This window comes from Dipodomys spectabilis, unplaced genomic scaffold (genome assembly GCF_019054845.1).
Source record: "Dipodomys spectabilis isolate Male_0828 unplaced genomic scaffold, ASM1905484v1 ptg000436l, whole genome shotgun sequence".
Taxonomy (NCBI): Eukaryota; Metazoa; Chordata; class Mammalia; order Rodentia; family Heteromyidae; genus Dipodomys; species Dipodomys spectabilis.
Window position 1 is genome coordinate 2,719,685 of NW_024871113.1, and position 12,941 is coordinate 2,732,625.

The window sequence follows — 12,941 nt, forward strand, 5'->3', positions numbered from 1 at the left end:
GTCTTCATAAGCAGGGGATTCGTTTTTGTCTATAATCATGAATGCGTAAATTCTGAAATATCTCTAGATGGAGTTATAGACCTTTTCAAATTTGCATGTAGGTAGTATTGATATATTTGGCAATAATTGAGTCCATGCCACTAAGAAGATAAGCCAGAGGGAGCTGAGGAGAGCATCTAACTGCGTGATGTAATACTTAGGAGCCCAGAAACTACATTGGATATTGAAAAGCCTCTCAGTGAAATTTAAAGCTATCTAGGAAATGCGAAATCCTAGAAAACAGTAGCACAACAATTTAGTGTCTCTGTCTCAAGACTACCTTACCTTTTTGAATTAAGTTAATTTCAGATACTTGTGCCCTGAATGTTAAAGGGTTCATTTTCAAGAGTACATGTCCTAACTTTTTCTGATTAACAGGCAAGTATTTTTAATATGACTTTTTTACTATATTTAAGTAATTCAGCATTTGTTATAAATCAGGCCCTGTTTTAAGTACTTGGCAAGAAATTAAGTCAATGATTCTTTCCAACAACTCTCCACAGTTATTCGTTAAAATAAATAAAGACTGGGAAATTTGTCCAGGGACACAGAGATTTTAAGGCACAGAATCAGAATTTGAACCTTAAATGAGAAGGATCTAATTTGTTTCAAAAATAGATTCTTAGGAGTATCCTAAATTATAACAAGGAATAGAATGTTATTATTGATTTTACACTTAATAAACTGCTGAGTTTGCCCCAAGTGTTGAAATATAACTGTCTTCAATTTTGTAGGTGAAGATATTGATTGAGATTTTTTTTAACTGCAGTAACAATCAACCACAGGTACAGTAATAGAATCCACTTATTAGTGGAAATACATTTATTGAATTTTTATTGAATTTCCTACTCTAAAATAAAAAAAATTGTGGTATATTTCCATAAAGTACCAATGAAAGAAACTCAAATACTTCAATCCCAATGTGTTAAAACTGAAAATGCATATTGGAATTTTTCTAAGTAATAGCAAAGTTTCAATGATTTCTAGTCAGATTATCTTATTATTTTACATGCACACTTCAAAAACCAATTTTAGTATTCATGTATGTGTTGAGATTACAGTACTAGGCTTTGGACTCAGAGCCTCACATTTGTTAGGCTATTCAGCCACAACCCCAGCTCTAGATTCTAAATAAGTTCCCTTAAAACAGTTCATCTGTATTACTCTCCTTGGTTAAGATGATGAAAAAGGTAATATAAATCGTGATGCATTGTACTGATAAATGAATATATTGTAACTACTTAAAGATAATAAAAAACATAATTTACAATAACTTTCCTTAAATTGGGGGAATTCAAGTTAAAGGTCTCTATCTCACTTAATTTTTTTATGCTATCACATGCCGTGGGTCTCAGGTTGTCCCTGAGGGCCTACCTTTAAGTTTATTGTGCTCAGAATCCGCTGGGAAGAGGGAATCTGGAAAGAGCTTGGGGAAGGTGAGTCCAGCATACTTGGGCCGATTCTCTACATAGTTTCTTACAGTGGGCTGCAGCTTCTTCATGAATTCTGGACATGGTGTTCCTAGTTGCTCAATTACCTTATTCCACTGGTCAATATCTGAGAATTGAACAGTTAAGGAAAAAAGATGCACAGACCACTAATTCTTGCCTTTGAACAATCTGGAGGCTATGCCTGTCAGAATCCCAAACAATCAACAATCCAGAAGTAGTTTAAAAGAGCAACATAAGACAAACATATAAAATTTAAATTGTCAGACTATGAATCCTCCTGGAATTTTAGAACCACTTTTGGAGAATCAGCACAATTTTTAAAAAGCAAGATTATAAAACTGTCTGATTTATAAAAATACAGGTTACTCAAATAACAAGAATAATCTTATGTTGAGCTAAACTTCTATTATAATTATATAATCAAGAGTTAAATATATGTATGTATGTGACAATGTACTATAGGTTTGTAAAGATAAGAAGTTATTTAAATAATGCAAAAAGAACATATCTTAGTGAGGAAAAACTTATATGGCCATGATACTTAGGATTTTTAAAAAATCTTACTTCCTAGTAACATTTTTATCCTGAAGATATCCCATCACTTATATTTTTAAATAGTGAATACATAAATATCTTAAAGAGTACTGACTTATTTTCTAGATTTCCTGTGATATTTTTCTTCCTTTTCTAAAACTTAAGTATTAACATTGTCTAGTTTTACGTATTGCATGTGGGAACAATGTAATTGTTTTGTTTTGTTGTTAATATTTGATACAAATATTAACATGGGCCATATTTATGAAATATAGTATGAAGTTTTGATATGTGTGTTCCTTTGTGTGATATTCAAATCGTGGTAAACATTTCCATCCTTCAAACCCTTACTGGTTATCTGTGAATAATCCTTTCTTCTAGATTCTTAAAATTATGCAATACATGGTAAAGTCCTATAGGCAAAAAACAAGAACTGACTTCTCCTGTAAATCATTCTTTTTATTCCCCAACACCAGATAACTAATTGGGACTCTTGCATCTCATTAATATTCTATAATCAGAACCTCAAGTAGATGAATGTTACAGATGAAATCTCTAGAGAAGCAGCAAGAAGCAGATGATTTCAAATATATTCCCTTGTCATGTGTCAGTGAGGCCTTGTATATTTGTCTTAAATCCAACATCACAAGCAGTGCTCTCTCCTAAAATGTTTGTTCTTCAATTCTGTAATCTATTGTTAATTCATTCCTACTGAAGTAACAATATCAGAGCCCCTTATCATAATATTAATTGATGTCTATAAAAATATTAGTTCTTGTTATTAAGAGAGTTGAACCAAAAATGTTTGGCAGGCTGAATAAAGACAGAATGAACAATATTTATCATGAATAAAATTAAACTGAAAACAGTTCAAAGGAGGTAGAACAAAGGTAAAATCAATTTGCACATCTTCAATTATTGTAAAAAAATATGATGGACTATCAAGAAATTAAATACAGATAGAAAATAACAAAACAAGGTCACACCTTAGTGAAAGTTCATTGAAATTATTTGCATGAGAATATAGTAGTAAGTCATACACATTAAAAATAAAGGAATTAAAAACATAGCAGGGCACTAGTGCCTCATGACTATAATACTAGCTACTTAGAAGGACCACAGTTCAAAATCAGCCAAGGTAGACAAATCTGAGAGACTCTTATCTCCAGTTAGCCAGCAAAAAGCTGGAAGTGTGGCTCATGTGGTAGAGCACCTGCCTTCAGAAAAAATTTTAAAAAACTAAGAACCAAGACCCTTATTTCAAGTTCGAGTTCCATCCTCCTCCTCTTCAAAAAGAAGGAAATTAAAACATCATTGGGAAATGGTGGTTTATGCTTGTAATTCTTGCTACTCATGTGACAGATTGAGAATATGATACTTCTAGAACAACCTGGGTGAAAAAATTTATAAGACCTCCATCTCAACAGAACTGTTGGATCTGGTGGTATGCATCTCTTATCCTAGTTATGGTGGAAAGCTTAAGTAGGTGGTTTGCGTCTGACAAGAGAAAATGATTTCCGTTTTTCTCTGTTTAGTGTGATGTTGTTACACATAACCTCTATTATGTTGAGATATATTCTTTCTGTTCATCCTAGTTTCAAAACTTTTTAATTATTGTTTTTCTAGTTTTGAAGACCATTGTAAGATCAGAAAAAGATATTCTATCTTCCTCTCTCTCTCTCTTTCTATCCCTGTCTTTGTCTCTCTGTGTGTATGTCTCTCTCTCTCTCTCTCACATACACACACCCCACAAATATATTGCATGCATGAAAGTTATATATATGACAGAGTTCCAAACCTATACTCTCAAGGTTATGTTTTGAATTGTTTTGTTTTTATACAACATCTTTAGCATGGAGCTGGGAGTGACTTGGTGAAAAAGTGGTTGACTGACATGTGTTGAGGCCCTGTATTAGTATCTTAGTATTACCAAAAGAAAAATAATTAGTTCTTTTATTCAATTGGGAATGTTCTTTTCCTCTCAAAAGCCCCCTTCAGCTTCTGGTAGCATAGATCCTGTAAGGGCCATTTAACGCACAATAATATCTATATGCATGGGAAATGAGCACAGGAAGAAGATAGTATAAACCAGAACAACTCAGGAAAACCTGGAAGGAGTTAATGTCAGTTGGATCTACCCAGCAGGGTTGGCCAAAGACTGATTGACATGTAACTTATACAGTTCTTATTATGATCTATTTTGTCTTATAAATTCTATTTACTATTGTAATTCATCTTTATTTACAAATCCAAAAATAGACATTACATTTTCTAATATATATTACTGTACGTGGTGGAGGCAAATTTTTCATTGAGCTATTGAAGTTTAATCTTTAAGGCCTCCAAGGACCAGCCTTATGAGACTGATTTATTTTGTATTTATACCATTCATTCTTGTTGTAAACAGAACTCTCCTCGAATTGTATGCTATTGTGACATTGCAAATGCTGGATCTGATTCTATCTGAATGTGATAGCATTTTAAACTGGGATATTTATAACTTGATAACTTAAAATGTAATTTGGAGATATAATTTGATACCTATATTTTAGAGATCTTTTCAAATTACCAACTAATACCACCATAAACAAAGGAGCTAATTCAAACAACCTGCACTAGCAAATAATCTACTTAAGAGCAGTTATAAGGGCACTGTGTTGTGTCCTGGGAGACCACTCTGGTAAGTCACATTCATTCTAGGTATAGCCTCATAACAATGGAAGTGGAGAAAAGATGACCCAACTTCTACATGAGCAAGAAAGCATGCCAATCAAATGTAATTAACAAAGCTGGACATTTAAATCTCAGACTTGTAATCATGGTACAAGGACGCTGAGAACAGAAGGCGTATATTTGAGGTCAGCCTAGGCAGAAAGTGTGAGACCACTTCCTTGACCAATAAAAGCTAGGCATGGTGGCACACATCTGTTATCCTGGTGAGGCAGTAAGCCAAATGGACATAAATGAGAGTAAAACTGGCTGGTTGCATGGCTCAAGTGGTGGTGCACTTGCCTAGCAAGTACAAATTCCTGAGTTTAAACTCTACTAATGCTACATACTCACAAACTCTCTCTCCCTCTCCCTTCCTCCCTCCCTCCTCCTCTCTCTCTCCCTCTCTCTCTCTGACACACACACACACACACACACACACACACACACACACACACACACACACACACACACACCAAAAAGAAAGAAGAAATGGAAGCAATTTCTGCCTTGATTCTAGTATTTTAGTCTCTTCTGATAATAAATAACAGGATGAAGTGGTAGAGCACTAGCCTTGAGTCAAAGAGCTGAGGGACAGTGCCCAGGCCCACAGTTCAAGCCCCATGACCAACAAAAAAAAATTACATAAAAATAATTAACAGGATATATTTATTTATTGTAAATTTCATAATGATTACTGATAGGTGTTTAGGAACCAAAAAGTACATGGTACACAGTAGGGACTACAAAAATGCACTTAATACTTGACTGCCTAATTAGTGTTTGAACAGTTTTGTTTACAGTAAAAAAGGAGTTAAAATATTCAAAGATATTCCAAGAATTGAAGAAGGTTGGAAGCTAGCTAATGAAAAATCCCAAGGGAGATAAATAAAAGAAACCCACACCTAGAAACCTTGCTGACAAACAGCAGATAAGCAAAGATCAAGGAAAATGGTATGAGCTGGACACTGTTATAATCCTAGCTACTCTGGAGGCTGAGATCTGAGGACTGCAGTTCATAGCCAGCCTGGGCAGGAAAGTCCATAAGACTCATCTCCTAATTTGGTAGTTAATTACTACCAAAAAACCAGAAGTGGAGTTGAGTCTAAGTGGCAAAACACTAACCTTGAACACAAAAGCTCTGGGAGAAGACCCAAGCCTTGAGTTCAAGCCCTAGGATGCACAGCAAAAAAAGTAAAATGGTAAATGGAGAAACAATAGTTTTTGTCCTATGATGATATTAACAGCCAATGGTCATTTAATAATATTTAAGCAAAGGGCACACAGAGTTTTATCTTCAAAATTCTGGGGGAAAAATGGTCTGTGTAAAACTCTTTATCTAACTAAATTAACTTTCAAGTAAGGGAATCCCAGTGAAAATACAGTTCTATTCTCACAATCTCTACTAAATAAGTTTCTAAAAGATATGTTTAGAGAAGGAAAAAAACTATAAAAGGAGAGGGGGCAATTACAAAAAAATTAGAAGTCAAGAAAATGGTAATCATACAGGTAAAAATCTGAATAAACTTATTTTTTCAGTGAAATTATAATCTTGTTCATTTAAGAACCAAGGGAGAATCAAAATACTGAACATCATCAATAGCATATTAAAATAGTATCGGATTTCAATTTATGCATGGTGAAATGCTTTCAGGTAAAAGATTGATCTTAACTAAAACTCCATATTTTGGCAAATTGAAATTTAGTCTTTATATAATTCCAATATAAATATCAGTAGAGATCTTGTCGGAAAAGTTAGTGAGCTGGTTTTAAGAGGTTTATGGTAGAGTGATAAGGCATTAACAGTCAATTCAACTGAAGAAGATGGCAAAGGGGAATTGACCATCCCTGATGTAAATAAATGTTACATATTTTTATTCATTAAAAGAGGAAGTAAGTGATGCAAAATCAGATAACAGATCCAGGGAATGGGATATAGAGCTCAGAACCTAATACTACTACTTCCGCTGTTATGTGGGAACTTATGACAGAGACAGTATTATTTGTTAGTGAAGAAAGAATAATCTAAATAAAAATAGATTGAACTCCTCCTCCACACATACACACAAACACATGATCTAGAGACTTAACTGTGATTGACTAAACTTTAAAACATTCACAGTTAAATTACAAAAGAATATAAAAAAAATCAAGAATTTTGAAGTCATAAATACCTAGGAACCATAGATAAATTGCCTAGATAAATAGGATAAGTCTCACTAAATAGATAAGTCACTATTAAGTAAAAATAGAAGAACAATCCAAATAGAGAGTAGATATTTGAAACACCTAAGACTTATAAAAATTAGATGCTATTTTGTCTAGAAAATTCTGATGAGTAATAGAAACATAAAATATTATAACAAAAAAATTAAAAACAAACCAAAAGGACATTCTACCAAGAGTAACACATTAATAGTCAACAAATGTGGGAGAAATGGTTAGCTGCCCTCGTAGTTAATGAAATGTAACCTCAAGTTCCAGTGAAAGAGTACTTTTAAACCTTTGAGATTGGTAACAAATAGAAAATAAATAAAAAAGCAAACATTGGGGATATGAAGAAAATAGACAAGTATAGACTGTTACTTAGTAGATACATTTCAGATTTCATTGTAAATTTAAAAACCTGCCCTCTATGCCTTTAGGCACATATACTTAAGAAAACCTGGTACATGTCCCCCCGGAAACACATATTGACAAAATCAGTTTATAAATGCAAAACACTCTGAAAATACCTGTTTTCCTACATGAAAATGGATTTCTTGTAGGCATACAATATAGCAGTGAAAATGTTTTTCCCCAATCTATTGGAATGGATAAATATAAAAATTATGTTTTATAAAAAGCAGGTCAAAAGTATGATAAAACAATATGTACAATACACAAGAGCATCTATTGTTTGAGGATTCATATGCCTGTGACAAGTCAAGAAAAATCAAGGAGGCAATACAGACAACTATTTAAAACTTTAGAAAGAAAAAGGGTGTGGCTGAAGTATACTGATCAAACAGAACAAATATTTTTAAAAGAAATATTTAGAACTTTGCAAAGAAGAGAGGTAGTAGGTATTGTACACAAAGGGATTAAAAAGAATTGACACAGGTTCATTTATTTAATTTTCTTCTCGAACTTTACATTTAATAACTCACATATAATGTAAAATATTTTTATAATTTTGAATAAAAATGTCATTTGATCAAATTTATTGAATCTCCCTAAAGAAATTATCTCAACAGTTGAATTCTAATTCTTCTATAGACAGTTAAAAACGTATTTGGTTGAATGAAAGTTAGTTAATATATGTTTTAAAATCTAATAAAGTATATATAATTTTAAGACCCATATGGCTACTTAATATCCTACTAGACTAATGATTAAAATCTTTACATATTTTAAGTTTCATGTTCAGATATGTGTTAAAGCACATTTGAGAATTTCTTGGAAATGAGGTTTCCTGCACTAAATATAGTGTACTATATAGGTGTATATTATGTGAATTATCTCTATGTCTATTTTGACCTAATAGATTTAGAGATAATTTTTGTGTCTTCACCAAGTCTCTTTAACAACAATTTTTATCTGTGTGCCAGTACTGGGGTTTGAATTCAAGGCCTCAGTCTACAAATCTGGTTTCTTTTTCTTTCTTTTTTTTTTTTTTTGGTCGGTAGTGGGGCCTGAACTCTGGGCCTGGGCACTGTCCCTCAGCCATTCAGCTCAAGGCTAGCATTCTACTACTTGAGCCACAGTGCCACTTCCTGCTTTTTCTGCTTATGTGGTGCTGAAGAATCAAACCCAGGGCCTCATGCATGCCAAGCAAACATTCTACCACTGAGCCACCTTCCCAGCCCCTAAATCCGGTTTCTTGTGCAAGGCCAGTGTATTACCACTTGACTCACATCTCTAGCCCATCATATTGCTGATTAATTAAAGATGGAATTTCACAGGCTCTTCTGCCCAGATTGAGTTCAAACCTTGATCCCCCAGATCTCACACTTCTGAGTAGCTAAGATTATTGATTTAAGAGCCTCTGGTACCATTTTGTTGGTGGTGGTGGTGGTTGTGGGGTTTGAACTCATGGCCTGGAAGCTGTCCCTGAGTCTCTTCATGCTCAAGGATAGTGCTCTACTACTTAAGCCACTCTACCACTTCTGGTTTTTGAGTGGTTAATTGGAGGCTTTTCTGCCCAGGCTGGCTTCTACCCATAATCCTCAAATCTCAGCCTCCTGAGTAGCTAGGATTATGGGCGTGAGCCACCAGCACCTGGCTGCACCAGGCTTTTAATAATAAATATTTTTTAATAAGTAAGCTGTCTTCCATTTTAGAGGTTAACATTGTATTTAGTGTCCATAATGTGCTTTTGAAAGATTGATTTAAAGGTTTAACCAGCATGTTTAAAATCATTAAGAGAACATTGCCTATCTGTCTTGCAAGAAATGTGTAAACTGTCCCCATGTGAGACCTCCAGAGAAAATCAATATCAAAGGATTTAAGGGCATGTAATATGACTTATAAACATTATTCATAAGTGATTTTGACATTCAAGTTAACCAGTAATACCCAAGCAACTTCTTCCATGAAATTATTCTAATAATGCTGAGCTAGCTGTGTTAAATAACTGAATTGTGGAAATCTATTTCATTATCTTTTGTGCCTTTCCTGGGCTTGAACTCAGGGCCTGGGCACTGTTTGAGCTTCTTTTGCTCACAGTTTTAACTCTACCACTTGAGCCATAGCACCACTTCCATCTTTTGCTAAGTATTTTGTAGGCAATGAGTCTTATGGACTTTCCTGCCAACTCTGGCTTGAATGGTAATCCTCAAATCTCAGCTTCCTGAGTACCTAGGATTACAGGTGTGAACCACCAGTGCCTGGTTTATTTCAATTTTCCTTAAACATCAATGTAAAGTAAGTAATAAAATCAAGAATTTTAATTTGCAGGTGGCAAATTATCATTTCAATCAATTATCAATTATCAGTACATTTGGGGGAAAATAAGGATTACACAAACTGAATCTGTTTTCACAAAATTCTCTAAAATTAGACAAAACTTAGAAGCATTTCAAATTTATTCACAGATGTCAAATACAAGTTTATAATTAATTGGGAATAAAAGAAATCCTGGTCTCTAGAAATATGCAGACATTTATCAAGCCAACATACCTTCAACATAGCATCAACTCTAATATGACTATGATGCTTTAATGAAAGTTATGTCATATAGAAAAAGAAAAAAGAGAAATCTAATAAGATTTTATAAGTACATGCTATATAAGATTGAAAAAAACTCTACCAAGCAAGAATAGTCAGAAGTCAGCATAAATGATGCATTTCTTTTAACCGAGTAAATAAATTCCAACTAACTGCTTTATTCAGTTATTTTCTAAGCTGATTTTTAATATAAGGCAAATACATGCATATATGTGGGGGTTGACTTATAAATGAAATATATGTGTATTCAAATTTTCACATTGTCTTATAGATATTTGATAAAAAATGGTAATACAGATGTTAGAAACAAAAAACTACTAACGACATTTGTAAGTAATTAACATTACATATTAGTTTCAATTGCTCTCTTTAAACATTAAGACTCCACAACTATAGGCTCACTATTGATTTTGAATAAGACCATTTGAGCAGAGGTTTATCTTTAGCATGATGATAACATTTTCATAAATAAAGGGATATTCAGCTAACTCAAGGGAGTAAGTTGTTTCTAAACACATTACAGATCCACATATTAGTCTCACGCTACTCATATCTATAAACTCTCAGTTCTGGAATGTCTACTTGTTCATTATTTCCTGCTTGTGGGAGGTTTACTTTCACTTACTCAAATGGTTTAGACAATTTCACAAGATGGTTAATTTAACCATTTTTTAAATTAATAAGGTTTTAACTATTACAGTTAATAATATGGGGAAACAGAGTAGAATTGAAGATTTTATTTTTATAAATTAAGTGAATGAGAAAAAAGTTTAGAAGCATTGTATCAATTTGGATACATATACATATATATGTGTGTGTGTGTGTTATATGTAGTCTCTAAGTACATTTTATAAACTATATTTGTGGGCAAAGCAAATCTGATTTTAGATTTCTATACCAAATGACTATTTCTCATGACTATTTCTTATGACATATCTTCTATTGTATGACAAAATCTTGTTTTAATACTGTTTGTCATTTATTATCTCTGCATGGATGTAGCTTACTTATGAAATATCTACAATAAAATTATATCTCTCCTACTCATTTGGCAGGACTGAATTAAAGGAGACCTTTTAACATCTTTCATATTTGGTGCTCTATTGTCCACAGGATACCTTGCTAGGAGACAAGGTTGCTCTGTCAGGATCTGAGCTTGTAAAGACTAGACATTTGAGCCTCCAGAAGCCCTCCAAGGGCAGTGAGTGTGGATCATCCACAGTGCTGCATTTAAAATAAAAGGGAATGTTCTGAGCTTGTCACCCGTGGGAACCATTGGCTGCTAGAAGGATACGATCAGTGCCAGGGAACAGCACTGCACCTTTTATCATTTCTCCCATGATGCACCCTACTGACCACATGTCAACTGAAAACAAAAATGAAATGAAGATGAACAAGAACACAGGAACAGAACAGCAAACAAATGAAAACACTGGACCACCTGTGCTACAGAGACTAACTCCTGGTCACTAGTGTTTGAAAATAGTTTAAAAACATGAACACACGATGTCAAGGACTTTTGTGTTCCATAACTGGGCTAGCCATGTTCCCCAGTGTTACCTAAAGTATGATCATATTACTTTGATTTCTTTTAGTTTCTGATTTCAAAGGTCTCATTTGCAGTCATCCACTGACATCCTACTATTGTGTATTGTAAATTGTTCTACATTGTGTTAATATGGGAAACATACCAATCATTTTTTTATTCTTCTGTATACCATATTTGGTAAAAGAAAAAAAAAGAAGAATTACACTGACAGCCACCTTAAAAGAAAGATTTCTTTTCTTAAATATATTCTTATTTATAAATATGAATCTATTGCCAGAAGAAAGTGAATGCTCAGGAATGAATGTTTTAGAATTTGCTGGTTCAGCTTCATGCAGTCCCCAAAAAGGAGCATGCTTCGAAATAGGAAGCCTTGTAGTTGTCTTACAAATATGGTTATTTTAGAATAGTTGAGGAGCACTGGCTTTCAACATGGGATAGTTCACGATGAAATTAATAAGAGTAAGGAGTGGATACTTTTGAGACTGAAGATCAAAAGAAAGTTGGAATTTAAGGTTCAATTACAATTTTCTATCTTCTACTTCCAGTTATCATCCAGAATTTACAACCAGGAAGCCAGGGTAGAAGGCACACAGGAAGGGCAAAATGCAGAAGGGTGAAGCAAGGGAATAAAACCACTGTCTTGGTTATTTGAGTGTTCTTCTTAGGAAAGCCAGAAAGGTCAATAGGTCATTCTTGTGAGAGAAAACACTGGTGTGTTGAGGGGAGAAAACAGGAGAAGGCATTAAGACAGTGCTCAATAAAATTCTGCTTCACTTACATTTCAAATTACATTGCAGAATTTGGCAGTGACCTTAAAGAATACTTGATGGGATTCTTCGCACTGTGAAACTCTCACTGAAAGCAAACCCCATTATGTGATTACATACCTAAACAGTAGTCACTGCAAAGAAATGGTTGGGGCTTGGAAGGGGATAAGCAGACCCAGAGAAGCAAATTTGTTTTGCTTCCATTTCAGGATAGCAGGTGACATGCAGAAATATCAGGGAAAGATAGAGCAAATAGTTGCACATTCCTTGTTAGACACACATTTAAACTTCAGGGAATGCCTGTCTCACTAGCGTTTGTTGAGGAAAAAAATCTTTGATTGAAGAAAACAGGAAAAAGCACTAATAATGTATTTACTTTTATGTAAATATTCTTGTCATATTGTCCAAAGTGACCAGTTTGACTAAATCACTACAGCATATCTACTTTTGGTGGTAAGTGTAGAAGATATTTTTTTTAAAAGCAATAGTGAGAGAGAGATAGAGAGAGAGCCAGAGAGAGAGCTCACTAAGCAGTGATTTTCTTGCCTGTCTCCATTCAAATGTCTCCAAAAGGACTTTTTGCTATGGACTAAAACATGTGAAACATCTATTTCTTTTTCTTACTTAATAAAATAAAATGTTTTCTCCACTCTCTCTTCAAATACTCATTTTTTTTCTGCTGTG

General features: G+C 33.8%; 1 protein-coding gene across 3 annotated transcripts in view; it reads right to left on the reverse strand.

The window, feature by feature from the left end:
• The window catches only part of Mapk10 (mitogen-activated protein kinase 10), a 317,866-nt gene that overhangs the window by 58,960 nt on the left and 245,965 nt on the right, over nt 1-12,941 (reverse strand). For 2 of the 3 annotated variants that reach the window (XM_042668407.1, XM_042668409.1), the window contains exon 10: nt 1,414-1,596. In XM_042668407.1, coding sequence (XP_042524341.1) covers nt 1,414-1,596 — 183 coding nt within the window. Of the gene's footprint in view, nt 1-1,413; nt 1,597-11,235; nt 11,308-12,941 lie in introns of all 3 variants that reach the window. The other variant, XM_042668408.1, reaches the window with a different exon arrangement.